At 46.0% G+C, this 27463-nt stretch overlaps 2 protein-coding genes across 3 annotated transcripts in view; one reads left to right on the top strand and one right to left on the bottom strand.

Annotated features, from left to right (window-relative positions):
* Positions 1 to 27463, bottom strand: part of PDGFD (platelet derived growth factor D) — a 217839-nt gene that overhangs the window by 79683 nt on the left and 110693 nt on the right. The gene's annotated exons all lie outside the window — the stretch shown is intronic.
* DDI1 (DNA damage inducible 1 homolog 1) lies at positions 21495 to 22736 on the top strand. Its single transcript, XM_044261249.1, has one exon. The coding sequence runs from the start codon at positions 21495 to 21497 to the stop codon at positions 22734 to 22736; it is 1242 nt and encodes a 413-aa protein (XP_044117184.1).

Below are 27463 nucleotides of genomic sequence, written 5' to 3'. Positions count from 1 at the left end.
TGTTCGACAAGATTACAAACGGCTAGGTAGGGGTGTTCTTCACCGTGGGTACCCCACCCATAACTTGCTCGATGAATCTTTGCTTGGAAGTAACAGAAGGATTGGGTGGTTTTCCTATTTAGGACAAAGAAATCTCTGGGCAAATTAAATCTGTGTAGAACCTTATTTACATGTTCTTCAGGAGATCTGTAAATGTTAGGTTAAATAGTAATTTTCACAAAAAGCTAATATTTACTATATATGTCTCAAGTACTACAAGGTGCTTAGTGCTTATGGTTTGTTTAGAACACGAAGGAACCTAGTTCCTTGGTCTTCATGATTACTACACATTCGGAAGCAGAAAATCCCTTAAACGCATCTCATACACGACTAGCAGGAAAGAATCTGAAGCTATTTTCTGGACAAGATCCAAAGGGGGCCATCACTCCTTAAGTGTTTACTCAGATCTCCGGGAGCGCCTGGTAGGAATCAGGGGTCACTTTCAGACAGCGTGTGGGCTTTATGTGCTCACCCCAAGTCCAACACCATGTGGTAGAAGCTGCCAGTTCCAGGTTCCTCCATTGCAATTGTTTTTGCAAAGGAGAAGAAAAATAGAACTTTCTATTCCCATCAGCTTACAGCTTCAAGAATATTGCCCTGAACTCTTATGATGGTATTTTTTATGTCATTCATAAACCATGCATAATTGCTTTTAAACTTTACTAGATTTTCTTCTGAAACATAATAAAATTATAACTTTTAAATTGAGCTACAGTGACTAATCCTCTGTGAGACTGACTGCTGCAGGGACCAGATGGCAGGAGAAGCCGGCCACTGAAACACGGCTCCATTTGCTTCTTGCATTGACAGGCTATTGCCTGAAAAAGAAATGCGGATTTTGTTTATTCTCAGGGGGTCTCCGGTATGAACAAAGCTGCATTTTTTAAGGTTAATCTTAGAAAAATAGCAGTTTCAGAGGGAAGAACTACTACAGGCCATCTCTTTTGGTACTTCAAATAAAAAAGAAAAGATGGCACTGCCTTTGCATCTGGAATATTTTTTAAAAAAAAGCATTTTAAGGGATGACTGGGTGGCCCAGTGGGTTAAGCCTTTGCCTTCGGCTCAGGTCGTGATTTCAGGGTCCTAGAATTGAGCCCCACATCGAGTTCTCTGCTCAGTGGGGAGCCTGCCTCCTCCTCTCTGTCTGCCTGCCTCTCCGCCTGCTTGTGATCTCTCTCTCTCTCACTCTCTCTGTCAAACAAATAAATGAAATCTTTAAAAAAAAAAAAAGCATTTTAAAGCACCTGCACACAAAGGAAAATGATATATTTAGCATTTTCCTTAAATAAGACAGTACATTCGAAAGCACAGTTTTCTAACTAGTATCATACGGTCTCTCCATTAGACCTAGAGATAGATACATACATACACACACATGGGGAGAGAGAGAACAAAATAGGGTTTTAGGGAGTGAGACATCCAAATAAATGGAAAAAGTACCAGTGCATTGGGGCACCTGGGTGGTTCAGGAGGTTAAGACTCTTGATTTCAGCTCAGGTCATGATCTCAGGGTCGTGAGATCGAGCCCCGAGTCCAGCTCTGCACTCAGCGGGGAGTCTGCTTGAGATTCCCTCTATCCCTCTACCTCTACCCCTCCCAGCCACAAACACACACTCTCTCTAAAATAAATAAATAAAATCCTTTAAAAAAGCACCATTGTGGGGTGCCTGGGTAGCTCAGTGGGTTAAAGCCTCTGCCTTCAGCTCAGGTCATGATCTCAGGGTCCTAGGATCGAGCCCTGCATCGGACTCTCTGCTCGGCAGGGAGCCTGCTTCTTCCTTTCTCTCTGCCTACTTGTGATCTCTATCTGTCAAATAAATAAACAAAAATCTTAAAAAAATAAAAAAAGCACCGGTGTATTAATATGTTAGACTACTCCGAATGTCATGTTTCACTAACTTATGAGACCACGGACGTTTTGCATGTGATCTTCTGTCTCTATTTTCACGTTTGGTTCATCACGGGGACCCAAAGGCCACGCCGTCATGCACACAGAGTGCTCACACGGAAACTACACTGAATGCCGGCTGGTTCTTTCTATCCATTCCATGTGTGTCCTGCGAGTCCAGAAATCTCTACAGAAATACAATCTCTCTCAATTCATCAATTTTTGAAGAGCAGAGAGCTCTCAAAAAATATCGGCTGACAGAACCCTTCTGAAATTCAGCCCACGGGAGAGGCCCTTTGTTTTATTTGCAGGCGTCACAAGTTGTGATCAAGTCACGGACCTCAGAAGCTCACGCAGGCTGCACGTAACAGATGAGCGAGCAAACGGCCGGACCATAAAGACAATGTGTCATCTCGGATTGGAAGGGTGGGTTCATTCAAGACACTGAGATGTCCTCACGGGCTCTCACCTCTCCCCTCTGCCAGCCCGGGCATGCGAGCTGGTCTCAATATCTGACAGAGGTTCTCCAAAGCTCCAGCCATTTCCTCCTCACAGGGTCGGATGCAGAGGCCAAGAAACAGCCTTCTTCTACATGAATCTCATCTTAAGAGAGAGAAACTGCTCTGGAACCTCACACCCTCCAGCAGGCAGGCTCTCCCTCAGACGCACACCACACACTGCTGGGCCGGGGGAGGCTGGGCCTCCCCCAACCTTATGTCCACCTACCAGGGTTCTGTGAGGAAGAAAAGACATGCAGGGAGGAAAGCAGAGTGGCCACCACAGGCAGTGAGTTCACAAGTGTGCTTGTGTTTTTACCGAGGTTTAAAAGGCTGCGTGAGATACATACCCAGCCAACGTCTCCCGAGTACACGCTACCTCAACACGGATAGGGCCCCATGACCTGTGCTGGACTGAAAGGATGGACATGGCATGGTTCTTCCTCTGGAAAGGGTGTGTGTCCGCTGTCTGGGGTCAAGGGAGGTTGGCAGGAAGATCTCTCCTTCCACAGTTGGCCTGCAGTGGCACTTAGGAACTATCGGTCATATTAGAATTTGGTGAGGAGAAGTTCTCTTTTTCAACCCCCAGATGTCTCTGTGTCCTTAGAAGTACCTGTTATCATCTCTTTGGGGTTCTTCCCGTCGAGCTTCCAGCAGACACAAATGCCGGAGACTCAGATAGGAAGATCTGACCCCTACGTGTGGACTGACACTGATTTAATAAACAATAAAGTGTGGAAGTCTTGGTATTTTCTCTCATCCGTGGGGTTCTCTGTGGGTTCCTGACGTGTGCCTCACAAACAGGGACTCAGCAGATACTGCCTCCATCTTTACCTTCATACACAGACCAGGACGCTAATTTCTGTGAGGAAGAGCCGATGCTTTCTATGGCTGTACCCGTGAGCACCTCCCAGAAGGGAAGTGCTCCATATTCGGTGTAAGTGTTATTAATAGGATCCTTGGGGTTTGCTTGACAGGTCCTTTTGTGTGTCCCTGACATTTATACCTCTAGAAAGACTTGAGAACCAGCACAGTGACAACTGCTGTTCTCCCTGGTGAATAACTGTGATACAGAAGGGTTTTGTAATTAAAAAACAATCAAGAGTAACTTATGATGATATATGGTAAGTGGGGGTGGGGATAACACTTTTTGGGTCAGATATTGTGACAGAAAACTTAACACATGCCTTTTTATTGACTTTGCCTGAAACACTCACTCTCTTCCTGTCCTCCATTTTCCAAACCAGAAGATTCTGGAAAATAAAGACTGGGTCTCATTCACTGCTGTTGCAGAACCCAGTGGGAGATACTAAAAGGCTTTCAGTATACATGAAACAAAGGAATGAAATTCAGAATATTCTCAGCACACGCTAATTCTATGGACAGCCACAGACAGGCAGCACAGGAGAGGTCAAGCAATTAGTCCGTTTGTTGACTGAGTTAGTTCCCCTTGCAGTTTTTTCTTTTCTTTTTTTCTAAGTAGGTTCCATACCCAGCATATGGAACCCAACATGGGGCTTGAACTCATGACCCTGGATCAAGACCCGAGCTTAGATCAAGAGTTGGACGCTGGACAGACTGAGCCACTCAGGCACCCCTCATGTGCGGTTTGGAAGCCAGCATTCACAAACCCTGCAGGCAACCCCTGACATGTGCCCCTGCTGGGCTGTGGGGGGGGGTTCTGCCCAACTCCCATAACACCCTATTCTCCCTGAAAAGCAATCCAGGGGGTGCCCAGGTGGCTCCCTTTCCTCAGCGGTGACATACAGACAGCAACGTCTGTACCACATCCTGGGGGCCCCCAGCCCTTGTGCATCTGTCTGTTCAGCTGTACCCTTCTCTGCCTCCCTTTTCTGCCTGGTGGATGAATTTGAACTTGGGTCTCCAATGTGTAGCACAAGATGAGACCCAGAAATCCATAAGAAATAAAGGATTCAATGATAATGAAAGAAAAACTCTTCCTTGTCCTCAACCAAATTCTACCACACTATGACTTGTACCTATTTAACCGTAAACCATGAAAATTTATTTAGCATTTATTATTTTGTACAGCGATTATTATTATGCTATGGGGCATAATTATAAAAATCTAAACAAAACAAAATATAAATCCTAATAAAGCAAGGTACAGAGATGGAAAATCGAACCCATTTAATCGTGAATACCAGCTCCAAACACATATGTGACGTTCCCCGGACAGTGCCCTGGGACCGTTTCCTAGACTGCACAGGTGCTCTGGGGAAAGAGCTCCAGGTGTAATTAACCCCAGCCCTGAGCACGGAGCAGAGATAGACAGCAATATACCCAACTGCCACCCCCACTGGAACAGGACTAAGAGGCATGAGCTTTTTAAAAAAAAGGTGCATTTGAATGGAATGGTTGATGTTACCTCCTATGTGGTCTTTGAGGAAAATCAGGTAATGTAGGAGGCATTTTCTTCATCTGCAAAACAGTGATAAGACTGACTTCCCTGTGGGACCCTGAGACGGGCCCCCGCCTCAGAAAAAGGGGAAATTCTTTACAAAATCTAAAGCAGAAATAAGAGGAATGTCACTTAATTAGGCAGACATGCAGAAAAATAACACAAAGGAGTAAATTAACAATGAATTCTCATGGCAAACATTTTAGGAGTTCAGAAAATGCGGGGCAGTTTCTTAGCCCGATTTATTGCTTCAGAGACTAGAAGAAACCTATGTAATAAAATGTAGTGATGGAGACATACACTTAATATTTTATATTTGGCTTTCCTGGACTAGTTCTAGAAATGTTAGGCCCCAGAGCTATTGCATTAATTTTTTTCCTAATAAGTTTGACATGACTGTGACTGTCGACATAAAACACTGAAAACATAAACCCCATAATGTGTGACCTGATTTTATCCACTCAGTGTGCCAAAGACATTACAGATAATTTATTGATAGCTCCTAAGTGAAAATAAAAAATGGAAAATGTTCCAATCTAACAAGAATGAGATAATATGAAGACCAAAGCAGATAAGTATTAATAACAGAAATAATTATTCTATTCTATCACAGCTGTAATTTGATAGGTACCTTATACACATCAGGGAGCACAATAAATTATTTCTAAAGTATGCTGAAAAGGCAATGGAAAACACATTTTTTCTATTTAAATCTAAGGAAGTGACTATATTTTAAGAGTATGGGGCAGGATATGGTCCTATTTCGTACTTCATTCTTCCTAGGCCTTTACACAAGTGCCAAGTTTCCTATCCATCCTAACATTACATTATTCCCTGCACGAACCTGTCCTACTAATGGAACCATTTCGACAGACAGGACTGGTAATGTAATCTAAAGGTACTGAATTCATTATATTTTAACTTAGTTCCGAGGATTGATGTATCATCTAGAATTAGGGAAAGGGTTGAAATATTGGATTAAGGGATCCATTTTTCTTGACCAATTCCAGGGTAATGCTTCTTAAAGTGCCTGTTGGCCATGAAATGAAGAGCTGGGGCCAGTTTGAAAATTAAAATACAGCTTCCGTCACCAAAAATTTCTCGCTACAATAAACAGTTTTAGTAAATAGTGTACTCAGGGTCGTAGTTAATCTGCATTTGGTGCAAGTTCCTTATCTTACTCTGGACTAATACTGAAGGATTTCTGGGACTGACGGCAGTCCATGGATTACATGTGAGTGGCAGTGGTCAAGGGAAAACTAGAAATGGACTGATTCTCCTCAGTCTGACCTACTGAATCACAAGACTTATCAATACTAGAATATACAAAATCCTTGCACAGCATTGCTTTGAGAGAGAAAAGGAATTGGGATCAATTCTCGAGGTCATACTACAGTTGGTTTCATTACTGTTCATATCATCCCACTTACTCATTCTCCCACAATGTCATCATGATTTGTCATATGACTTTCTTGGAGTCCCTCTAGAGTCAATCCCTTCATTTTCCTGCTCTACTGATGCTGGGCTTGGGAATCAGATTTGATGGAGACAACAGAATGCAGGAGGAAGAGCTGATGTACCAATTCTGAGCCTAGACCTTAGAAGTCATCCTATGTGTCTATTCGACCTTCCTGTGCTTCTGCAGTTGCCATGAGAAGCACATGGATTGGGTAGCCTGTTAGAACAAAGAGGAGAGACACAGGCATCAGATGTGGATCCAACCAAATGTAGAAGGCTACACCATACAAGCCTGGTCTAGGTCTATCAAACTCCATTTGACCTCAGACACATGAATGAGAATAAGTAATTCTTGCTTTAAGACACTTTAGATTGGGGATGGTTGTTACACAGCTTTTTCTTCAAATAGCTAACTAGCACACATAGCAGGGGACCTTGCAAGAGTCGAGGAGAGGAGGGCTGCTGAGAGGGATGGTGTGGGAGCAGCTACACTCACACGCTGGCTCTGGGCGTGGTGGACCAGGAGTCCGTAACTAGGTCTGTGAGTAAGTAGTCCGAGGACAGAGTACAGAGAGTCTCAGCCAGGGCTCTGATACGAGGCAAAGAGCATCCTTCCTTATTTTCTTCCCCAGTTAGTGAAGCAAAAGACAAAACCAGAATAGATTACACAGAGACCAGAATTTGTTAGTGAAAGAGGAAAGTTTCAAGCTGAGATAGACCAGATTTTCACCATTTACGAAACAGAAGGGACCTTCTGCTGATCGGAGAGGGCATGGAGGCCGGCAGGAATAGCACCGCACTGCTCAGTTTTTCTCCTTAAAAGAGTCAGACCCCCGTCAGAGCAGAGTTCTCCCTCCACAGTGTGGACCCGACTGATTTCCTGCTCTCCTTTGTATTTTCCCGTCAAGTTAGGACTTAACAGATCCCATCGGGAGAGTGTTCAAGACTGGATATTTGGACTCGCCACCTCAGAGGGACTGCTGCAGTTTAACTGTTGTGACAGAATAATGCTTTCATAATCAATATTTAGAGTGTGACTTTACAATAACACACACTTTCTGCAGCACTAACGAAGAACGCCTCTTACCCCTCCAACTTCCTACGTCAACTTCCAAAATGCTTTTCTCCAGCTCCAGTGCCAACCACACGATGAAGAAGGAAAAAAAATCTGACCTTAAAATTTACAACAATAAAAGTGAAACAATATTTAATGCTGGTTTCTGCTTTCACAGGGCAGAAAGGTAAAATGCAATGTACGTAGTTGAACCTTAACAAACTGGTAGTTAAATTTAGGTATGTTCGCATACCCTAACTTTACAGGACTGCTGTTCCTTTAAAGTTTCCTGGATACTCTTTGGGTAATAACCGTATAAAAATGCAAAAACTGCTTTTATTTTTTCAAAGGTCCACTGGTTCACACTTCCGGTCAAAAATGAAAACTACAAAACAACTGCAGCCTGAAGTAACAAGACATACACACAAACCTTTGATTTAACAACCAGAGCCAAGCTCCGTGGCAGCTTCCTTAATAAACTGGCTACAGCCATTCTAGGGGGCTCCCCAGGGTGAAATGTTCCACTTTGGACAGCTTCGTATATAATCAGAAATCCGCCGCAAGTGTGACCCTGAATATCTTCTGGAATGAGGGAGAATGAGATAACCGGCCTCTCTAGCAAATGACAGCTGCATGACGAGCGACGAAAACACGTCTTCTGAGCAGCGTCTTATTTACATCTTTCTGAACTGCAAACTTCTCTGCTCCGGTGCGTGTCGGATAGAACACCGGCCATTCTGGTTTTTTTGTTTGTTTGTTTGTTTTTTTCAGGAAGCTCTTTGTCTCAGAAGATTCAAGCTTCCTTCTGCAATTAAGGCAACGTTCCTTTCATCTCACTCAAGTCACCAAAGACAGACTCATATAATCATTCTAGAAATGCTCCTACCTACTGAGCGACGTTTCAGTAGTGCTGATTTTAAGTACAAGGGGAAAAAAAGATGGTATTGACTATTTTCTTCTCAACAGTTTTTGCCTTTTCATGAAAAAGGACGCCGTCTGATCCATTCTCAGTAATTTAGAATTTCTTAGAAATTGTTTGTAATTTCTCCTAATGTCTCATCTTATTATCATGGAAAAGCAATCCACTGTTAAGAAATGTCACCTAAGTATCCCATGAGACAAATTACGCAGCTGCAGAATCAAGACCGGCCACACAGACGCTCACCTCTCTCTTCCAACAGGAGCTGGTAGAGCAGCCGGGTGAACTCTCAAGTGGAATTTCCCAGGTTGGCAAAACGCCTATTACAACTTTCACATTTGCCGCAGACATTCTCTTACAGACTATTTCCCTGTTACATCTAAAAGGCAAATTCACAGTGAGATTCCCACAACCTGAGTCTCTAACATTAGCCAGATTTTAATATGCAAACATCGCTAACCTAAGGAAAAAAGGTGCACAAAGCCGGGTCACTTTGGCTGGTGTTAATATGGTCTCAAGGGCTTCTTCAATATCTTTGCTTTCTACCAGCTCTTAGAAACTTAAACACATGCCATATTAACTCAGGCTGTGAGGGAAAACGTTACCGCATACGCGCGAAGAGGAGCTTTCCTTTGGGACCCTAGTGAACGAGAAAGTCTCACAAAACACAGAGTTTGGCAATTAGGGTCAAGAAGTACCTTTCACCTTGGGCTATACATTTGGAGGATAAACAGAGGTGAATCGAAAGGATTAAAATCTCCAACTATGCTCCTAAGAATATAGTTCCACATGGCGATATCATGCAAAGAAAAATGGAACACTGACTTTTGATGCTGTTTCTCTATTCATACATCCCATGTACAACAAACTGGCCACAGAATACACATTTTCTTCAAAGAACCACAATAAGCTGACTGAATTGCATACAAATAACTGATCCTAAAGTCAGTGTCTAATGTTTTGCTAATATTGTCAAAACAATGAGAGATACACAGAAGGCCCGTGTCAAACAGTGTGCATACAAATTACCTATTTGCACATATAAGTGTCAAATCCATATCATCGCTCCTGAAGAATGGATCAAGAAGTTGTGGGCAGAATGTGGAACACATCTTTTTCTGAGGACGGTAACGGTGAGGGCTGCTTTAAAGTAAGCCCCAAATCAATGCCAGGGGGATTGCTCAGAGCCACAGGATATTAACGTCCAGAGCCTCCTTTACAACGAAAGAAATGGAGAAAGAAATGAATACACAGCACCAACCGCTTCAAAGTAGAGAGCTGCACTCGGAAGTCCCACGCCTTAAGACTTACGCCAAACCATCTGTCGGATACATTTTATTACATGTGGTAATTACCAAATACATACAATGGTGAGATTTACTCACAGGGCCCTCGGGGATCTGCGTGAGCCAGTTGGGAGCAACAGGTGAGAATCCTGTTACAGAATGTGTAGGATTAATACAAGCGCTGCTCACCCTGAACCCCGAGCCAGTACCAAGATTTCGACCAGACGGTGTGAAGTCTGAGTTCATCAGCTTTTTGTAACATCAACAGGAATCATTTGAGACTCCGGAAGAAATTATTTGAGGAAGAATATTCATAACACAATAACGAACATGGTCCCCCCCACCCCCCGCGAATTCATTTATGGTTTCTCTTCAGGTGCTGACACGGAGACCCTGATGAGGGTGTGGGCCGTCGTTATTGGAAGCTCGTTCCAGGGAGCACTGGTGAGGAGGAGGGTAAACTGAGGCAGAGCAAGAGTGCGGAGCCCAGTGTCGCTGGGAGCACCTCCAGTTCAGCCCCTCCGGGGGGCCACCGAGAACAGACTTGAGAGCCGCCACGGCAAGAGGGAGACGCCGGGGTGCTCATCCCCAAATTTCACCCTTCGCTGTGTGGGGCTTGTCTCCGTACTTCCGGGCGGAGGAGCACTGAGCAAGCTCCCTGGGGTGGGGAAACTGAGTCACAGGAGCGCTGGCACGTGCAGGAACACAAATGTGGGAGGAGTGGTGGGGTGAGCAACGGTGTCGGCTCCCCAAGCACGAGCTCCCCTGCATCCCAGCTGCGTTCATCCAGCAGAGCTGGGAGGCCTGGAGCGACGTCCCCAGTCGCTGGGAAGCACAGGGGACTTTCGTAATGTGCTGGCTTCTTTGCCCCTCTTCCCTTGTAGCCATCCTTACTCCTTACCACGCCCATCAGGTCTCCCTGAGACCCCTGATGAGGTCGGCGACATCCTGGGCTTGCCTGCCCCATAGGCCAGTACCGCGGGGGGCGGCGAGGGTGCGCTCCCGCTGGCCTGCCCTCCCCACCGTGGCTCCCCATTCCGTGCCTGGAGCTGCCCTGCTCTTTGCACCCACACCCACCCTGCTGGACAAGGCTGTGTTAGAAGAGGCCTTGGCCGCAAGCGTGGCCTTCCCCCCGAGCTTCTCCGCAAGGCTGCGCAAGGCCGGCCTTTCCCTGGACCCCGTCCTCCTACTCTGATCCTAACTACGCTGTCCTAGAGGAAGCTGCCCGGCCACTCAGCCAGAGCGTCCGACACCGAGTCGTCTCCTAGCAGGATCAGAGCGCCGGGCTCACACCTCCACACCCATCAGAGAGGGGGGAAAGAATAGAAATTCTACTTGTATGTACTGTAACTGATCCACGTAGAAATAGTTCATTTTGTTGAAAGATTTATTTATTTATTTATTTGGGGGGGTGAGGGGCAGAGGGCAAGAGAGAGAGAGAAACTCGAGCATACTCCCTGCTGAGCACCGAGCCCGACATGGAGCTTGATCTCATGACCCTGAGATCACACCTGAGCCAAAATCAAGAGTCAGACGTTTAACCAAGAGAACCACCCAGGTGCCCCATTAAAGAGGTTTATAAATATAATCATTGAGTGCGTGAGCGAACTTTCTTTTAAGTAATGAGATGCATCACTAAAAATGTTTGAAGACCCTGCCAGGAAAGAGGTCAGATCTGTTGTCCAGTAGCCCCAGGACCAATGACCTCTGTCAACAGACCAGTTCTTGCAGGGAACTCTTAGATGGCTGCTCTCGACGGTGCTGGGAAGTCCTCCAGGCTTGCAACCTCGGTGCCTCACAGTTATACTCACCGTCCGAATGCCTCTGGGTATCCACTCTGAGGGTCTGCTTTCCTCAGCTCTGTGATTTGCTTTTTGTTTTTTCTTTCAAAAGGCCTTTAAGGAAAGTGCCCTATGGAATGAGGCCCTCTCACTGTCCCATCTAATACATAAGGGTCCCAGGGATTCTAAATCATAGTTTATGGGAAGGACGATTCTTACATTCTTGGTATCCACCTCGACAGTCTGGCTGCATACAATACAAGCATTACTAACCTGATTCACTCTCCAACACTTTTCCACGGTTACTTATGGTGAATGGACTGTCTTTACACTGTGTTCTGTCTGCTTAACCACCCTAGAAGCACCTTATGAGCACAGGCCTCGCTGTTTTCTTTCTGGAACCTACAAGAACACCTTGTAGGTTGTGATGGTTAAAAATGACCTTGAGGGGCACCTGGGTGGCTCAGTGAGTTAAGCCTCTGTCTTCAGCTCAGGTCATGATCCCGGGGTCCTGGGATAGAGACCGGCATCGGGCTCTCTGCTCAGTGGGGAGCCTGCTTCGCCCCCTCTCTCTGCCTGCCTCTCTGCCTACTTGCGATCTCTGTCAAATAAATAAATAAAATCTTTTTTTAAAAAAATGACCTTGAATAAACTGTTGATATAATGTCTTATGAAAGGATCTGCTTAGTCTACCCTTGAAGCCTACTTCTCGGTTTTGAGACAGTTTTGGTGACAGGTCTTGCTCCTGTTTTGGGCAGCCCAGAGTGCAAGGTGGAAGGGGGCAGGGACAGCTCTAAAGACACAAGAACACCCAATCCAGGTTTAGAGGTGGTTAAAAATCAATCTGCAGATTTCCTTCAGGATTTGTAAATCCCATCCTCTCTTCCTACTTCTCCAGGTTGCTAATTACTGTGTCTACTCATATGAGGAAACAAGAACGGACTTTGGAAGGGTGTTTTTCTATTTACTAGTTAAATTTAGATTATCCATTAAGTCTACATGGAAATCCCATGGAAAAGAGATTATTGTCCTCGTCCCCATTTTACATAAGAGGATGATGAAGCTCAGAGAAACCAGTGCTTTGTCCAAGGGCATTTAGATAATAAGTGGCAAACTCAGGGAACTTAAACCCTATTTTTATGACTTCAAAGCAACAAGAGGCTTTCTATCTCACTGGTCTGTATATCTTAACCAGTTCGTATGTGTGCATGTGTGAGAAAGTGAGAGAGCAGGAGTGAGACAGAGAGACAAGGGGACAGAGAGAGAGAGATGGTGAGGGGGGAGGGGAAGAGACAGTTTTCCAGAACGGCAGTTACAGAACACTGTTGTTTCATGTAAGGACAGAATAACACATCTTGATTCAATTTTTGATTCTAGTTTCTGAAGATGCCCTTGTTTGGCTGACCTCCCTGTTGGTCAAAGGCAGCAGGAGTCCACAGTTTTCAAAGAACAGAACACACAGCTTTCTTTTTAAGAAGTGATTCACTTAGAGCCTATGAAAAGCGTAGCATGAATTTTTTCCCTCTAATTGAGTTGTCTTGTATCTAGGATGGTCCTCGTTATTGTAGGTGAGCAATTCCAGACCATAAAAGAATGGTCTCACCTAGGACTGTGAAGGAGAAGTTGGGAAGACCTGAGGCCATTCGTGGGACAGGGGGGCCTCACATCCAACCACACACATTTCACCTCAAGCAGGAAGTGGCCACTGGTTTTCTTTGTGGCTGTGGCTCTTTGTTTTTAAGCTGTTCTGCTGCAAATTCAAGAACGGATGATCCTGTTTGCTCTCAACTTTTCTGTAATGAAACAGTCTGAAGAGCCCACCTTGAGCATCAGAGACGATGGCCACAGCAGGACTCCACATCATTATTTTAATGGAACGCCAGTTTATTTCCTGTTGCGTAAACGGTAATTTACAAGTTATCTTCAGAACATCTGGTTCTGGGTCTCGGCCACAGGCACGAAGGGTCCAGCACGACTTGCCCTTCGAGATGAAAACCACTGCAGTAAGAACATACGACAAAACCAAGGCTTTGGGCAAAATTCATAGTGTCTTAAGTTTTCTTGAAGAAAAATAAGGAAATGCAGAAAAATGAAAGACTCAAAAAGAGTTTTGTTAGGGTTGCCTGAGACCTCGATGTTTCATTTCATTTACAGTTTGTAAAGAAAAAAATAAATCAATGATCCTATCTTCTTTCTCTTCAACATCAGAAATTGGGTCTCTGATTAGTTCTCATCCTCTGGAGGTCTCCAGGAAGAGACGACTTCCGTTCTGTGCGTAAGGGGCACGGAGATACTTCACCAACGCATGCGGAAACAAGAGCCTATCAGCCATTAAGCACATTTTATGAGCTGAAGGAAACAGAATATTCGTCAGTTGAATGGGAATGATAATGGTGCAGGGCGGGCATGGGAGACTCACGTCTCAGGACAGAGGCAGCCCACAGAGTCACTCACACCTCCAGACCTTTCTAATAACAGGCAGGAAAACGCTCTGTGCGGGATGCCATTAAGATGGTCTAAGAAAGAATCCTTATACCGGGGCTGCTGAATTTAATTTTTCTGAGAGAGAGAGAAGGTGAGTGGATTTCTCGTCTCTGGCGTTTTTTTTGTTTTGTTTTGTTTTGTTTTGTTTTTTAAACGAAGATTTGTTTATCAGGCTTTGTTTTTCATTTTCATGGCTGGAATACAATGAAATCCTACTGACAGATGGCTTTAGCCGTGCTAATTACCACGGCGATCAATTAAGTCGGCTGCCTGTTTAGAAGACAGAAAGCTACATACACAACAATCTGGAAATTCTGTCTTTCCTGGGACCATCGTAAAAACATCACCTCTCGTGCATATAATTCATGAAATATCCAGGAGACCATGTTACCATGGCGCGAGGGGCTTCTGTATTGGCTGGAGCCCTTCTCACTCTATCTTTGTCCCGCCAGGAAACTAGCGGAGCTCCATGCTGCAGAGACCGGCGGACCCCAGGTGTCAGCTTAAACACAGTGACTTGCCTCGTTACTAGCTTCGGAGGTGGGACGGCCGGGGGCTAGAGGTCTCGGATCCTTCACATCTGAGGGGACCGCACGCTAATATTCTGTGCTCTGTAGCTGGAGGTCTCATGGGTCGGGGTGAAGGCGTTCGCGGTTAATTTCATGAAGTCTTGCATCATCTCCTAGATATGTGTGTTGTCCCGTCAACACTTTTAAAGCACGACAGCCACTAATAATGCAGTTACACTAAAAGCAACCACGAGGACTTGTGGATATTTCTGAGGTAGCCTCCACCCATTTTCTGATGAAGTCTCCACACAGACCAGAGAGGAACCCAAGACAGGCGACATGATGCCAACGTCTTGAAGGAATCTTCCACTCATAAAGCAGGAGAAGGCGAACTGAGGAAAAGACCGTGCAGAGTTCCGTCCGGGTACCACACAGGGCTCCTCATGGAGTTAAGACTGTCCCTTCACCAGTGAGGCTCTGACCAGAAGGAAGGAAGGAAACATGGGCGTCTCTTCTGTGTGTGCCTGTGTGGGTGCCCGTGTGATTGCCGGGGTCAGGGAGACTGCCCCTGTCCTACCATCCTACAGCACCCGTTCGGCTCCAGCATTTACAAGGACAGTGTAAGTAAGACATATGTGTGTGTGAGAAGAAAGGAGTCAAGTGCATGGTAAAGGAAAGAGCTGCTCCTCAAACCCAGGCAGGCAAGACTGCACCATGACCAAATCCTGCTTCTGGGCCCAACACAACAGTGCCACGAGCAGTGAGCCTTCCGCAGGGTCCTGACCATGCCCTGAATGACCCCAACAAGGAACCTTTATCTCTTCTAAGCAAACACAGCATTTTACTTACACACCTATCATGACTCTTACTAACTTCTCTTATGTACAATAATTCAAAGTATGTGAGTCTGAGCTCTCCTCATAGGTATTTTGTTCTTTGGAAGAGAAAAGCGGGTCCGAGTCATCCTTCTTCTGTCCTGGAATCTACTTGTCCAGTGACTTGCTTATAGGGTGCTGTCATTCAATCTTCACTATGAGAAATTATTAACATGTTTCTCAGCTCTTCTCCACATGAGGCAAAGCTTAACTAAGTCTGTAAATGGCAAACGAGTCTATGATTTTCCAAAGACATATTCTTCTGGACAATTATTGGGGCCAATTTAAGGCACTTCCAAAGAACAGCACTGTCCTCCCCCAATTTCCCACCAAGAACGACTGTGCATGAAGAACAGGAAGAGCAGAAAAATCACAAGTAAATTAGAACGAAATAAAAAACAAACACAAACAGTGGCTTCAGACCTTAGCAGCAGTAAGAAAGGACTCATGAAGATCTAGGATGTGACACTTTGGCGGGGACTCCTGTCCTCTATAAGGCTGTGGCTACTTTCCCAGTCATGAAAACTCTTCTGCTCGTACATCATGATCAACGCCCTTTATTAAGAACTTTGTAGGGCTCAAGTTTGAATAACATATCTTACATCAGAAAAACCCCCAAAACCTAAGGTAGGAAACACCTCACACTGTAGTTTTAATGAGATAAAACTGTAATTTTTAAAATAAAAATATAATAGAAAGCTGCTAACTTGCAAAACTCTTTCCATTGTCTTCTAGTTTGATGCTTTACTCAAATATACATTGTTCTTGGAAGTAAAGGATTACTTGCTGATTGAATATTAACACCTCACAAGAAGGAACCAGATAATTTTCTCATTTTCAGGATAACACACAATTACCTAAAGGTAATGAGGAATTAATGATGATATTAGTGTTAATATTCTGACAAAGTTTATGTTGAAGTTATTAAAGTGTATTTGAACTTATGGACAGGTCACACTGATATTTCTAAACTACAAGTGACAATGTCTTTGAAATGTGTTAATTATAAGTTTCCAACAAAAGAGTAAATATTAAAAAATGGTTTGAACGGCTTTCCTCAATCACAGCTGAATTCAAAACATCTTAAGTCCCCATTATCATTACTTCTACTATTTTGTTACATGGTTATTCTCCAAAGAGCAAAAATTTTAAAAAATGAAAACATTCTTTAGTTAAGGCACATTGGAAGTGAAGAAACAACAATAAACCCAGGAAATCATATTTTTGGAAAGATTATATTTACTTATTTGAGAGAGAGAGAGAGAGAGAAAGAGCAAGTGGAGGGGAGAGGCAGAGAGAGATGGAGAAGCAGACTCCCCACTGAGCACGGAGCCAGATGTGAGGCTTGATCCCAGGTCCCCGAGATCATGACTTGAACCGAAACCAAGTGTCAGATGCTTGACCAACTGAGCCACCCAGATGTCTCCATAAATTGTTTATAGCATGTCTTTAATTTACTACATTAAGGTTATCTCATCTAAGTATTTCTTTCACAAATTATAAGTAATCTATAAATCTCCAGTAATAAGGTGTGAGTCCTACACCCGAGTAATTCTTATATGGTTAAGACACTGGAAGAGGCCATAAGGCACAAAATCGTAGCAGCAAACTTTCCTAAAAATAAGTACACACACACACATGTATATCTAGACTTGGAAAGTAAATCCAAAGCCAAAATTCTATAAAGCCAAAAGCTATCAAGAGATATTATTTTCAACACACAATATATAATTTAGAATGCATCGCTTTTCATGATAAAATGTTAAAACAGTAATCTGTAAAATAGAGCCATAAATTCAATGTTTCCTAAAAGTGCTCCCTGCTGGAAAATGACATCATCTTTTAATTGCACATTTAAAGTGATTGAAAACACGCCCAGACTGAGTGTGCATTTGCTGACCTTCTCTCCCCCAAACATGTATATTTGTGTGTGTATGTGTGTGTGTGTGTCTTCTGTCCATATTCTGTCTCCTTATAATAGGGAAAAACTCACTAGCTGGGTTGCCCGTGGGTTGCCACAGACTAAATTGTCAGGTCTCATGAGTTTCTTCAATTACGTGACTGTTTATACATTTATTTAACAGGTTCTATTATGGTGTTTAAGACTCAAAGATGGGCACCATTAAACCTCTCCAATGGGAAACCCTCAAACATACGATTAAAAGCTTGAACTTTCATCAGAGTATCGTCAATGGGTCTATTAAATAATTATCCAAGGAAAGAAATGTTGCTCCTTTGCAACAGAGGAGACACAATTACTGTATTATTATAAAGCAAAGGGGAGAACAGGGGAAGAATTCATAGTTTAACCTCTAGATCAGCTTTGAAAATACTGCATCTTTCCTAAGTTGCTTTGAGAATTTCAGGTGAAGATTACTCTGTCTGAATGTCTCGATTACGCTTTATTTTTAAAGTAATAGCAGCCACACATTTCAAGGAAGGAATCTTCCTTGAAAGGTTCAAACACAGCAAGTTAATACATTCACTTAATGTAATCTGATAATTATAGATGCTACATACAGACATTTATGCCGCTACTCCTTTTTTTTTATATAACATTTTTTTCCAATTTATTTATTTTCAGAAAAACAGTATTCATTATTTTTTCACCACACCCAGTGCTCCATGCAAGCCGTGCCCTCTATAATACCCACCACCTGGTACCCCAACCTCCCACCCCCCCGCCACTACTCCTTTTTTCACAGAAAAGACATTTATTTGTTTTGCAAAGCAAGACATGGAACTTTAAGCTGTCGGCTGACTGTGCTAAGTGAAACCATCAATTATCTGGATTTTTTGTGGCATTAAGGTTTTATAAAGAGGCACATTATAAAGGGCATTATTTATTCCAAAAAGTAACTTCAGGGCTGTTTACTTGGCCAGTATGAAATCAGTGTCATCTTTTCTATTTTCTGGGTATTTAGGCTGAAAAATGAGAATTGATTTTCTGAGCGATAGCCACGAGACCTTGCAGGGGTCTCACTTAACCAAAGAAAGGATTGATTATGTTCCCATGTTACACTTACCAAGGAAGAAAAAGCAAGAGAACATACTTCACTGCGACCCCTCAGAAGTTATAACCACCTCCAGCTGCATGGGTCTGCATGTCTAAGTAAGTCAGACAGCCTGTTTCCCAAGAGCCTGTGCAGCGGGAATTTATGGTGTGTGGACATTTCACTTTTAGGACTATTTATACACGCTCCCAAGTTTATTACATAATCAGAGCAAGTTTTTAATTACAATTTTGAGGTAAGATAACTACACATCTGGTATCTGAATCACCCACAGTGCTGAGGAGAATGAAAGAATCCTACAATATATAGAGCCCCAGAAGGCTGTGGTTAGTGATTCGGATTCCAGAACGCTACAGAGATGTAAGGTCTGAGGGGTGGGTGGACTAGAGAACACTCAGCCCCCCACTAATCCTGATGGCCTGTGTGATCCTTCTAGGGAGGAGGGCACTTACTGGCCAGACCGTGAGGCTTCTTGCTTTTCACTGTGTGTTCTCAGAAAATGGTGAAAAGAGTAAAAGGCACATAAATGCAAAATGCCAACAACAGAATTACAGCAAGATAATAAAACAGACTGCAAAAAGCTTAATTACGTTCAGTATGAAAGCCATGGTAATATGGAAAAAAAAGATATTAGCTTCTTTTGATGTGAACCTCAGATTCTTGCTTTGCCTCCCCGAAAAGAGGAAAATCTTACTTTACAAAAATAATTGCATCCACTGTTTAAGAAAACAAAACCCCTGCATTATCTCTTTAACTTACAAAGATTTTAAAACTGAACTGTGCAAAGCTGGCTGGCAGGAAGGGAAAGGGCAGGGGACTGGCAGCCTTGCTGGCTTCCGGCAGAGTCGTCTGGACGCGGCAGGTCTGAGCGCAGCCGCTCTCGAGCTCAGCGGCACCACGGCTTGTCTCTGAGGATCTTCTCGGGACGCCAAGAATTACAGAGGAAATTTATTAACTTAATATTTTGAGTCAAAGCACCATCCATCTCCGCAAAGAGCAAAAACCTGCTCTAAATAATTCATAATTTTCTCCAAGAAAATTATGCTAGATCCCCCCCCATCTTAAATGTTAAAAAATCCTCCTTCTCCTGCAGTGCTGCTGCCTTACTGGTTATGGGTGTGAAGCTGGGGATGGCGCTTCTCGGCCTGCCATGTCTACCCGCCCTGGCTGACTTCTCACCCTCTCTCCAAGCCCAGCACTTTCAGGAAGCCTTCCCTGCCTGACCCCCTCTCCACAGGCTGCATCAGTTTTCCAGATATTATCCATTCCTCCTGTGGCGTACTGACTTTTCTGGTATTTTTTTAACCACCCCAATGTGTGTGTGTATGTGTGTCCATCTGCATGTACACGTGCACATGTGTACGTGTGTGTACGAATATGTGCATATATGTGCTCTGTGCATGTGTGTGCGTGTACGTGTGTGTGTGCACATGTCTCTCTTAGGCATGTGTGTGTATATGTGGGCATATTCATTTGTGTATGTGATGTATGTGTGTGTACGTGTGTGCGTGTGTGCGGGTACATGTATTTGTGTGTGTGTCTGTGTGTGTGTGCAGATGTGCACACTGCATGTGTTCTTTTTCAGACTGTGGCTTCTCTATGAGCACGCCCTGCACTTACCACAATTTGTACGTGCATCCCGGGAACACAGCACACGCTCGACACACACTGGGCGTTGAGCCAACGTTTCCAGTGTGAATGAATAGGAGTATGGCAATACAGTGATGATGAGACCACGGAGTGAGATGCTATCCTTCCTCTGACACAACACGAGAATGAGAAGCTAAGACAGACCTCGCAGCTGATGCAACCTCTCACAGTGCCCGTCTTCTGACAAAACTCGACATAAAGAGGGGGTGGGGCAGAGCCGAGGATGCTGACTGACACCCGTGGGAAGGCCAAGCCAGGGAAGAGGAGCTCCTCATGAACACTTAGAGAAATACAGAGAAAGACAAGTGGTGCTCAAGGGTTTCTACCCGCCGCCACCCGGCCGGAAGGACCTCTCCACTGTGCCCTGTGAGCCTCCACTTGGGGGTGGGGGGCAGTGAGCCCTGCGTCCGAGCCAGAGCCACAGACAGCCCCCGGAGAGGCCTCCGTGACCCGTCTTACTCCAGAACCAGGTCAGACCGGTCTCCTCACACATTCATCTCACACGCCCGCTGAAGGCCACGGCCTGCTGGGAAGGGGGCTTGCGTTTCGGAGAGCCTCTGCGTTACCCACACCATGTGTTCCTTTATGCTCCCCACATCCAGTGGCTGACCGGGGCCCGTCTGTCCTACTCAAGGACCACACTCATGGTCACTGGCTTTGGTCCTCGCATTTCCAGCTCCTAGCAGCAGTGTCCTCTCTGAGACAACAAGGAAGCGTCTACCACCAAGTGTCCTTCATGGGTTGTGAGAAACCACTTCCTTACATTAAATGAACACACACAAGAAACAACAACAACAAAAAAACCATCACAAACACCTGCTTTGAATCCTTCCCATTCCCCTTCTTGTTTTTCTCTTTTCCTTCCCTCCCATTTTATATTTTTGGGGGAGGATTTTTCCTTATGGATACTGCTTACAGCCCTCGGATTCAGGTAGAACTCTATAAACCCCTGCTGATCATTTTCTTTTCAGCTTCATACCCTGCCCTTTAAAATCACCGACACAAACCCTTTTCTCTGGAAAACAGCAGGCCTGGTCGTGAATTCGGGCTCCTGTCATTTTTGCCTGGAGTGCCACTCTCTCGGCCTGGGTATTCTGAGTCACCGCTGGCCACCAGTTCCCCCGGAGGGTGAGGTCCCCGCCCTCAGGGGCCAGGGCTGACCCCTCTTTCTTGCCCAGCGCCCCGCATGCTGCCGGCCCCGGGAAACCCGCACTCCCTCCCTGTCCGGGGCCCACGGAAGAGCCCAGGGAACTCCGCTCTCCAGTGAGCACGCTGGAACGGGCCCAGCTGTCCAGGAAGAGCTGAATCATCTCTTTGTGGTCCCGGACGCAGCAGGGTTGGCAGCGGGGCCGGCGTCGGGCGCCTCCGAGGGAACCCGGCTCCGAGTTCCACGCGGCTGCACACAAATGAGTGTGGAACGCACGCGGCCTCCTCCGCGTTCCGAGCGGCCGAGCAGCCGGCAGGGAGGCTGGGGAGCGGCTGGGCCTCGTGCAGAAGTGGGTGGCCCCGAGCCCAGGCCGCGCGAGAGGGGAGCAGCCGCACCACCGGCGGGACCGCCCCAGCCAGCCGGAGGACACCCCGATGCCCGGTGCCCGCCGGGCCCGCCCGGGCCCATGCCATGCTGGTCACCGTGTACTGCTTGCGGAGGGACCTGTCCGAGGCGACCTTCTCCCTCCAGGTCAGCCCTGACTTCGAGCTCTACAACTTCCGCCTGCTCTGCGAGCTTGAGTCTGGCATCCCCGCCGCCGAGACGCAGATCTTCTTCCTGGAGCGGCTCCTGGCCGACGAGCGGCGCTCCCTGGGCTCCTACGGCCTCCGGGACGGCGACGTGGTGGTGCTGCTGCAGAAGGAGGGCGCGGGCCCGCGGCCGCCTGGACGCACGTCCAGCCTGGCGCGGCCCGACCCCGCCGGCGTAGCGGTGCCGGGCACGTCCAGCTGCCGCCCGCCGCCCGCGCCGCCCCCGCCGCCGCCCCGCGCCCCGCAGCCGTCCCACGCCCCGCAGCCGCCCCGCGCCCCACAGCCATCCCACGGCCTGGGCTCCGGGGAGAAGATGACGCGCGCGCAGGGTCTGGACAGCCCCGCCCTGATCCGCAGCTTGCTGCTGTCCAACCCGCACGACCTGTCGCTGCTCAAGGAGCGCAACCCGGCCCTGGCCGAAGCCCTGCTCAGCGGGAACCTGGACGCCTTCTCCCGCGTCCTCCTAGAGCAGCAGAGGGAGCGGGCCCTGCGGGAGCAGGAGCGGCTGCGCCTCTTCACGGCCGACCCGTTCGACCCGGAGGCTCAGGCCAAAATCGAGGAAGAAATCCGGCAGCGCAACATCGAGGAGAACATGAGCATCGCGATGGAGGAGGCGCCGGAGAGCTTCGGGCAAGTGACCATGCTCTACATCAACTGCAAGGTGAACGGACACCCTCTGAAGGCCTTCGTGGACTCCGGGGCCCAGATGACCATCATGAGCCAGGCGTGCGCCGAGAGGTGCAACATCATCCGGCTGGTGGACCGCCGCTGGGCCGGCGTCGCCAAGGGCGTGGGCACGCAGAGGATCATCGGCCGGGTGCACCTCGCCCAGATCCAGATCGAAGGCGACTTCCTCCAGTGCTCGTTCTCCATCCTGGAGGACCAGCCCATGGACATGCTGCTAGGCCTAGACATGCTCCGGAGACACCAGTGTTCCCTCGACCTGAAGAAAAACGTGCTGGTGATCGGCACGACCGGCACGCAGACGCCCTTCCTTCCCGAGGGAGAGCTGCCGCCGTGCGCCAAGCTGGCGTGCGCGGCTGGGCAAGAAGAGTCTCCGGACAGGGAAGCTGCGGGTACTATTAAGCATTCAGTCAAGGACTTAGGACGGAAAAAGCGTTGAAATGGGTTATGAATATGTCACCGTCTTGAGGGAGCCCCAGGTCCTAGGAGATTCTAAAACACGGGCTCCCTGGCAGTGTAATCATTAAACACATCAGTAACAACCTAACCTGGCTCGGTGACTACCTGGTGGGATCCGCCCCTATGCGACTCATGATTGCGTGATCTTGGCCTCTCCTCATTTCCCTTATCCAGAGGTCACCGGGCCTCAACCCTGGGAAGGCTCTGGAGGCTCCGCGTGATTTCCGGAGAACCCATGGAAGGACACAGGTCTCTGTCCCACCAGGTTACAGGGTGGGGCGGGGGTGTCCAAACCAGATACTAATCTGCAGATTCCCTAGAAAGAGCCATCACTGCAGACCCTACCAGACAGCTGCACAAAACGACTTCAAATGAGCATTAACAATCATTTATATTTAGAGAAATATGCCTATTTTCCAAAATTTCATTTTCTTTGAGAAAGAGCTTAGACACAGTGAGTCAATTACACATGAGCTGATTAGTCCTCACAATGCCTGTTTTGGACAGTCCAGAGGTCGATTTCCTCATATTTCATGTCTTCCCTTCCACTGGACTCCCCTAGAGCCACACTCCCTTGAAATCTGCCCCTGCAGGCTCTTTTTGCCATATTTAAGAAAACGGATTTTTCTCCAGGAAGTCTGAAATAATGTCCTCTTTCCCCTGCATTCAAAGAAAGCCTGGTCATAAAACGAAGGCCAGCAAATAGACTTTTTTTTTTCTTTTTTAATTATGATACATCTTGGAAGCCTCATGGTTGTCACGGTGGGCCAGTGGGAAGTAGGAGCAGCAGCGGTCCAGATCCCTAATACTCATTTCAACTAAATCATCTTTGTTTAAAAACAAAACAAAACAAAAAACAAAGCTCTGCTTACACATTAAGCTGCTACAGATATATAATGTGAACAGAGGGTTTTCCTGTTAAAATAATATTTGAAAACCTCTCAATGAGAAGATGCATGAGCCCTCACTCAGCTGCGTGATCCATTCAAACAACCCACCCCACGTCACTCCTGGAAGATCCTGGACCCGTTACATCCGTAGCTAAAACCCCTGACACGCAGGTCCAGTGGCCTGAGGTCCGCAGATGCGGAGGACATTTCAGGGCAGGAACCCATCGAGACTGGATCAGAACGGTGCCAAGTCAAGAAACACACGCTCTGATTCTAGCTCTGGAGCACTTGGGCAAGTCAGGTCCCTTTTTACACAACTCCTGATTTCTTTTCTGTAAATTACTTTGTAATTTTTGTAAATTACATTGTCAGGTACAAAGACTACATTATGATCGAGGGCATCCTTTAGATTATTATCTTTTCCCAACAAAATCAAAAGCCACTCAAAGCACTCCCAAAGGCTACAGGGAAAAAAAAAGTCCTTCCCTACTATCACCTTTCCCGACCATCACCTTTCCCTATCATGCCTTTCTGGGTCTGCTTCTTGGTGAGATGAACCATCGTATTTCTCGAGTGTCCCCTCTCCCCCTCCAGCTGACATTAGTTTACCTCTTGTGTTCTTCCTCAGTACAGATGCTCCCATGCTCATGAGCCCCAAACTTGTCTGCATTCATACCAAGGCTTATTATGCCCACGGAACTGCTAAAAACGAGCGATGAACAGGCTTCTTTTCTACTTTCACTTCTAAGTACTCAGCAAATGTAACTAACCAAACGGAGGAAGAAATCCAGAGTAAAGCCAGGGGTGAGCATTTAATGCCTGTCACTATATGAAAACAGACCCGATAAACACAAGGATTCCTTCACAGATGAGAGCATGCATGTTCCCCGGCAGTTTCCACCAGGCTGTGTTTCTAGACCCATTTATGGAAAATGCACATCCCACACGCATATGCCCTATGGGACTGCTCAACATGAAAGTTTGATACGGGGTGCCTGGGTGGCTCAGTCGATTAAGCAGCTACCTTCAGCTCAGGTCATGATCCTGGGGTCTGGGGATCGAGCCCCGCGTTGGACTCCCTCTTCAGTGGGGAGCCTGCCTCTCCCTTTCCCTCTGCCTCTACCTGCTGCACCCCCCTGTTGTGCTCTGTCTGTCAAATAAAATCTTTAAAAAAAAAGTTTGATATAGAGCCCATCAGGATATCTAACCCATAAAAGCCGATCTAAACAATCATCAGGTCTTTAAGCTAAAAGATGATTTGCACCCCATCAAATCCAAACATACCCATCCTCCCTTCTCAGAGGACCTCCCTTCTCAGAGGTAGCTCTGGTGTCTCAGGACCAGTCTCAAGAGTAATTCTCTGGTTCTGGTTTTGAGCTGAACTCTATTTTTTCCATAAGTTCCAATAAATATGTCTTCACTCTTTGCTTCCAAGGCTTATTTAATTAATATAATTTCTCTGGCATGAAATAATCCTTTTAGTATATGAAATCAATGTCATTTGAGTATTCCCTTTGTAAGCTGTCACCAGATTATTTAACTATCTCTCATAGCATAAGTTTGGAGTCACATAAGAATTTCTGTCATGTTCCTTTGGACATATTCCAGCTTCTGGAAATATTACTCGAGTAAATGGGTTGATAAATTAAAAATACTTTATTGAACTGAAAAGCAATGATCTCAAAGAAAAAAAATCAATAAACAGTGAATTAATTAAGCAATGTCCTTCCTGATTAATTTTTAACATCATTGTCTTTCGAATCAGAAAATATTTTAAAAATTAGTTTTATGGATTTAAATCTTGACTCAATCCTGTGTACACTTGAATAAATTCTAATCAATTAAATTTTAAATGGATTAGTTTTAGTAAAAGGTAGCATCTTTTGTATGTCTATCATGTAAATTAGGTGCGATGCAAGGTACCTTGCATGTATTACTGCCAACGATCCTCAGAATAAACCCTCAAAAGAGTTGTTATTAATCTCATTTAACAGGTGAGAAATTCAGGCCTCAGAATGATGGAACACTGAAATACCCAAAGCTTTGTTGATGACAGATATAGATTTGTTGATGACAATATAGATTTTAGATTGTGACCCAGGTTCACGTCTCTCTCTCACACACACCCCCCCACGTACAAACGGGCACAGATGCACACACGCACATGAACACAGAATGCATACACATGCAGATAAGTAGAAATGCACATGTGGGCACATACACAACATGCACACACATGCTCACATGGGCACGTATTAATACGCACAGACACGTGTGCACACACATGTGCACATGAACATGGACATATGCCCATGGACACACATGGGCATATGTGCACATGCACAGGAGCACGCACACATGCACACACAAGTACATGTGTACACACGAGCGCAATGCATATGTGGGCATACATGCATGCACAGGAGCACGTGCACACGCACATATGTGTGCACACAAACACACATGCAGACATGTGGACACATGCACAACCATGTGCACATGGGCATATGTGCACATGCACAGGAGAACGTGCACACACGAACTCATGAGCATGCATGCACACGTGCACATATATGCATACGCCAGGAGCAGTGCACATGCACACATGTGTGCATACGAACACGCATGCACATACATGCATGTGGGTGCACACATGTGCACACGTGAACACATGTATGCACACACGTGCGCACACATGCATAAACCATTCTGTATCTCTGAAGCAAAAAGATTCTTGAAAAAATATGAAATGTATCCTTCCCCAGTCTATTACTCTGAACAACTACGTTCTCTCCACGACTCAACCTTCTTTATCTGTCACATTTGAGTCTTAGCTACCAGCAAAAAATGTTAGAAAACATCACTAAGGTGGATTCTCGCATCCACATGCGATGAGACCGTGTACAGAAGTTTTCATGAAAGGAGTGAGACCACGGTGTTCAGGGGCCTCCTCCGCGGGGACGGACGCCGGTGCACACCCGCTGCTGTCTAAGTGAAGCAGCAAACACCTGTGGGAATTGACCAAACACCACCAGCGAAGCCGACCCCAGAGAAGAAGCCCACGGGGCACATGTGACAATTATTTGTTGAACTCCTGTGAAGGAAGCAGAGGGACCGTCGCTGATGCTGGACCACAAGACACACGTGCTCTCCTCCTAAAGTTCAGGTTGCTAGTCTCCAGCTTGCAACATCTGCTGTTGGGGACTATCTACTCCTGGAGTTCACTACCTGGACAGTGATGAACAAATCTTCGTTTTCCGTCTTCTGTGAGAAATCAGGATAAAGCGCACCACACGATGAAACCAACCTAACCCTGTTAAAGACAGCAAGCCCTTTAAAAAACACCCGTTAATCTCTTGGTTTCTCCTAATGTCCATTTAAATGCCCATCTTACCTAAAAGGAAATCAGACTGCAGATAAGCATGCATTTCAAGACTGCAGTAGCCCATTCTGCCACCGTTAAACCAGGAGACCGATGTTCGAGATTTGTAGTACATATAGACTCAACTTCTTACAATAATAGCAGATCATAAATTCTCTCCTGTTCCTAGGGGAAAACCCATTTCCCCTGCAAAGAGAAAGAAATAGATGTCTCCATATATGAATTCACCTTCACTGCAGGCACTAAATGTTACCTTTAAAAAAAAAAATAGAGAGAATCAAGAGAGAGAGCACATGGGGTGGGGGTGGGGCAGGGGCAGAGGGCAAAGGAGACTCTCCGCTGAGCGGAACGCCATCCCAGGACCCTGAGATCAATGACCTGAGCCGAAGGCAGACCCTTAACCAACTGAGACACTCAGGCACTCCTGAACACTGC

The sequence above is a fragment of the Neovison vison genome, chromosome 7 (assembly GCF_020171115.1).
Source record: "Neovison vison isolate M4711 chromosome 7, ASM_NN_V1, whole genome shotgun sequence".
Lineage (NCBI taxonomy): Eukaryota > Metazoa > Chordata > Mammalia > Carnivora > Mustelidae > Neogale > Neogale vison.
Note: the sequence above shows the minus strand (reverse complement) of the source record. Positions and strands in the feature narration are given on the sequence as shown.

Excerpts from the sequence above, each read along its gene's own strand:
- DDI1 (XM_044261249.1), top strand. The coding sequence starts at position 21,495 with ATGCTGGTCACCGTGTACTGCTTGCGGAGGGACCTGTCCGAGGCGACC.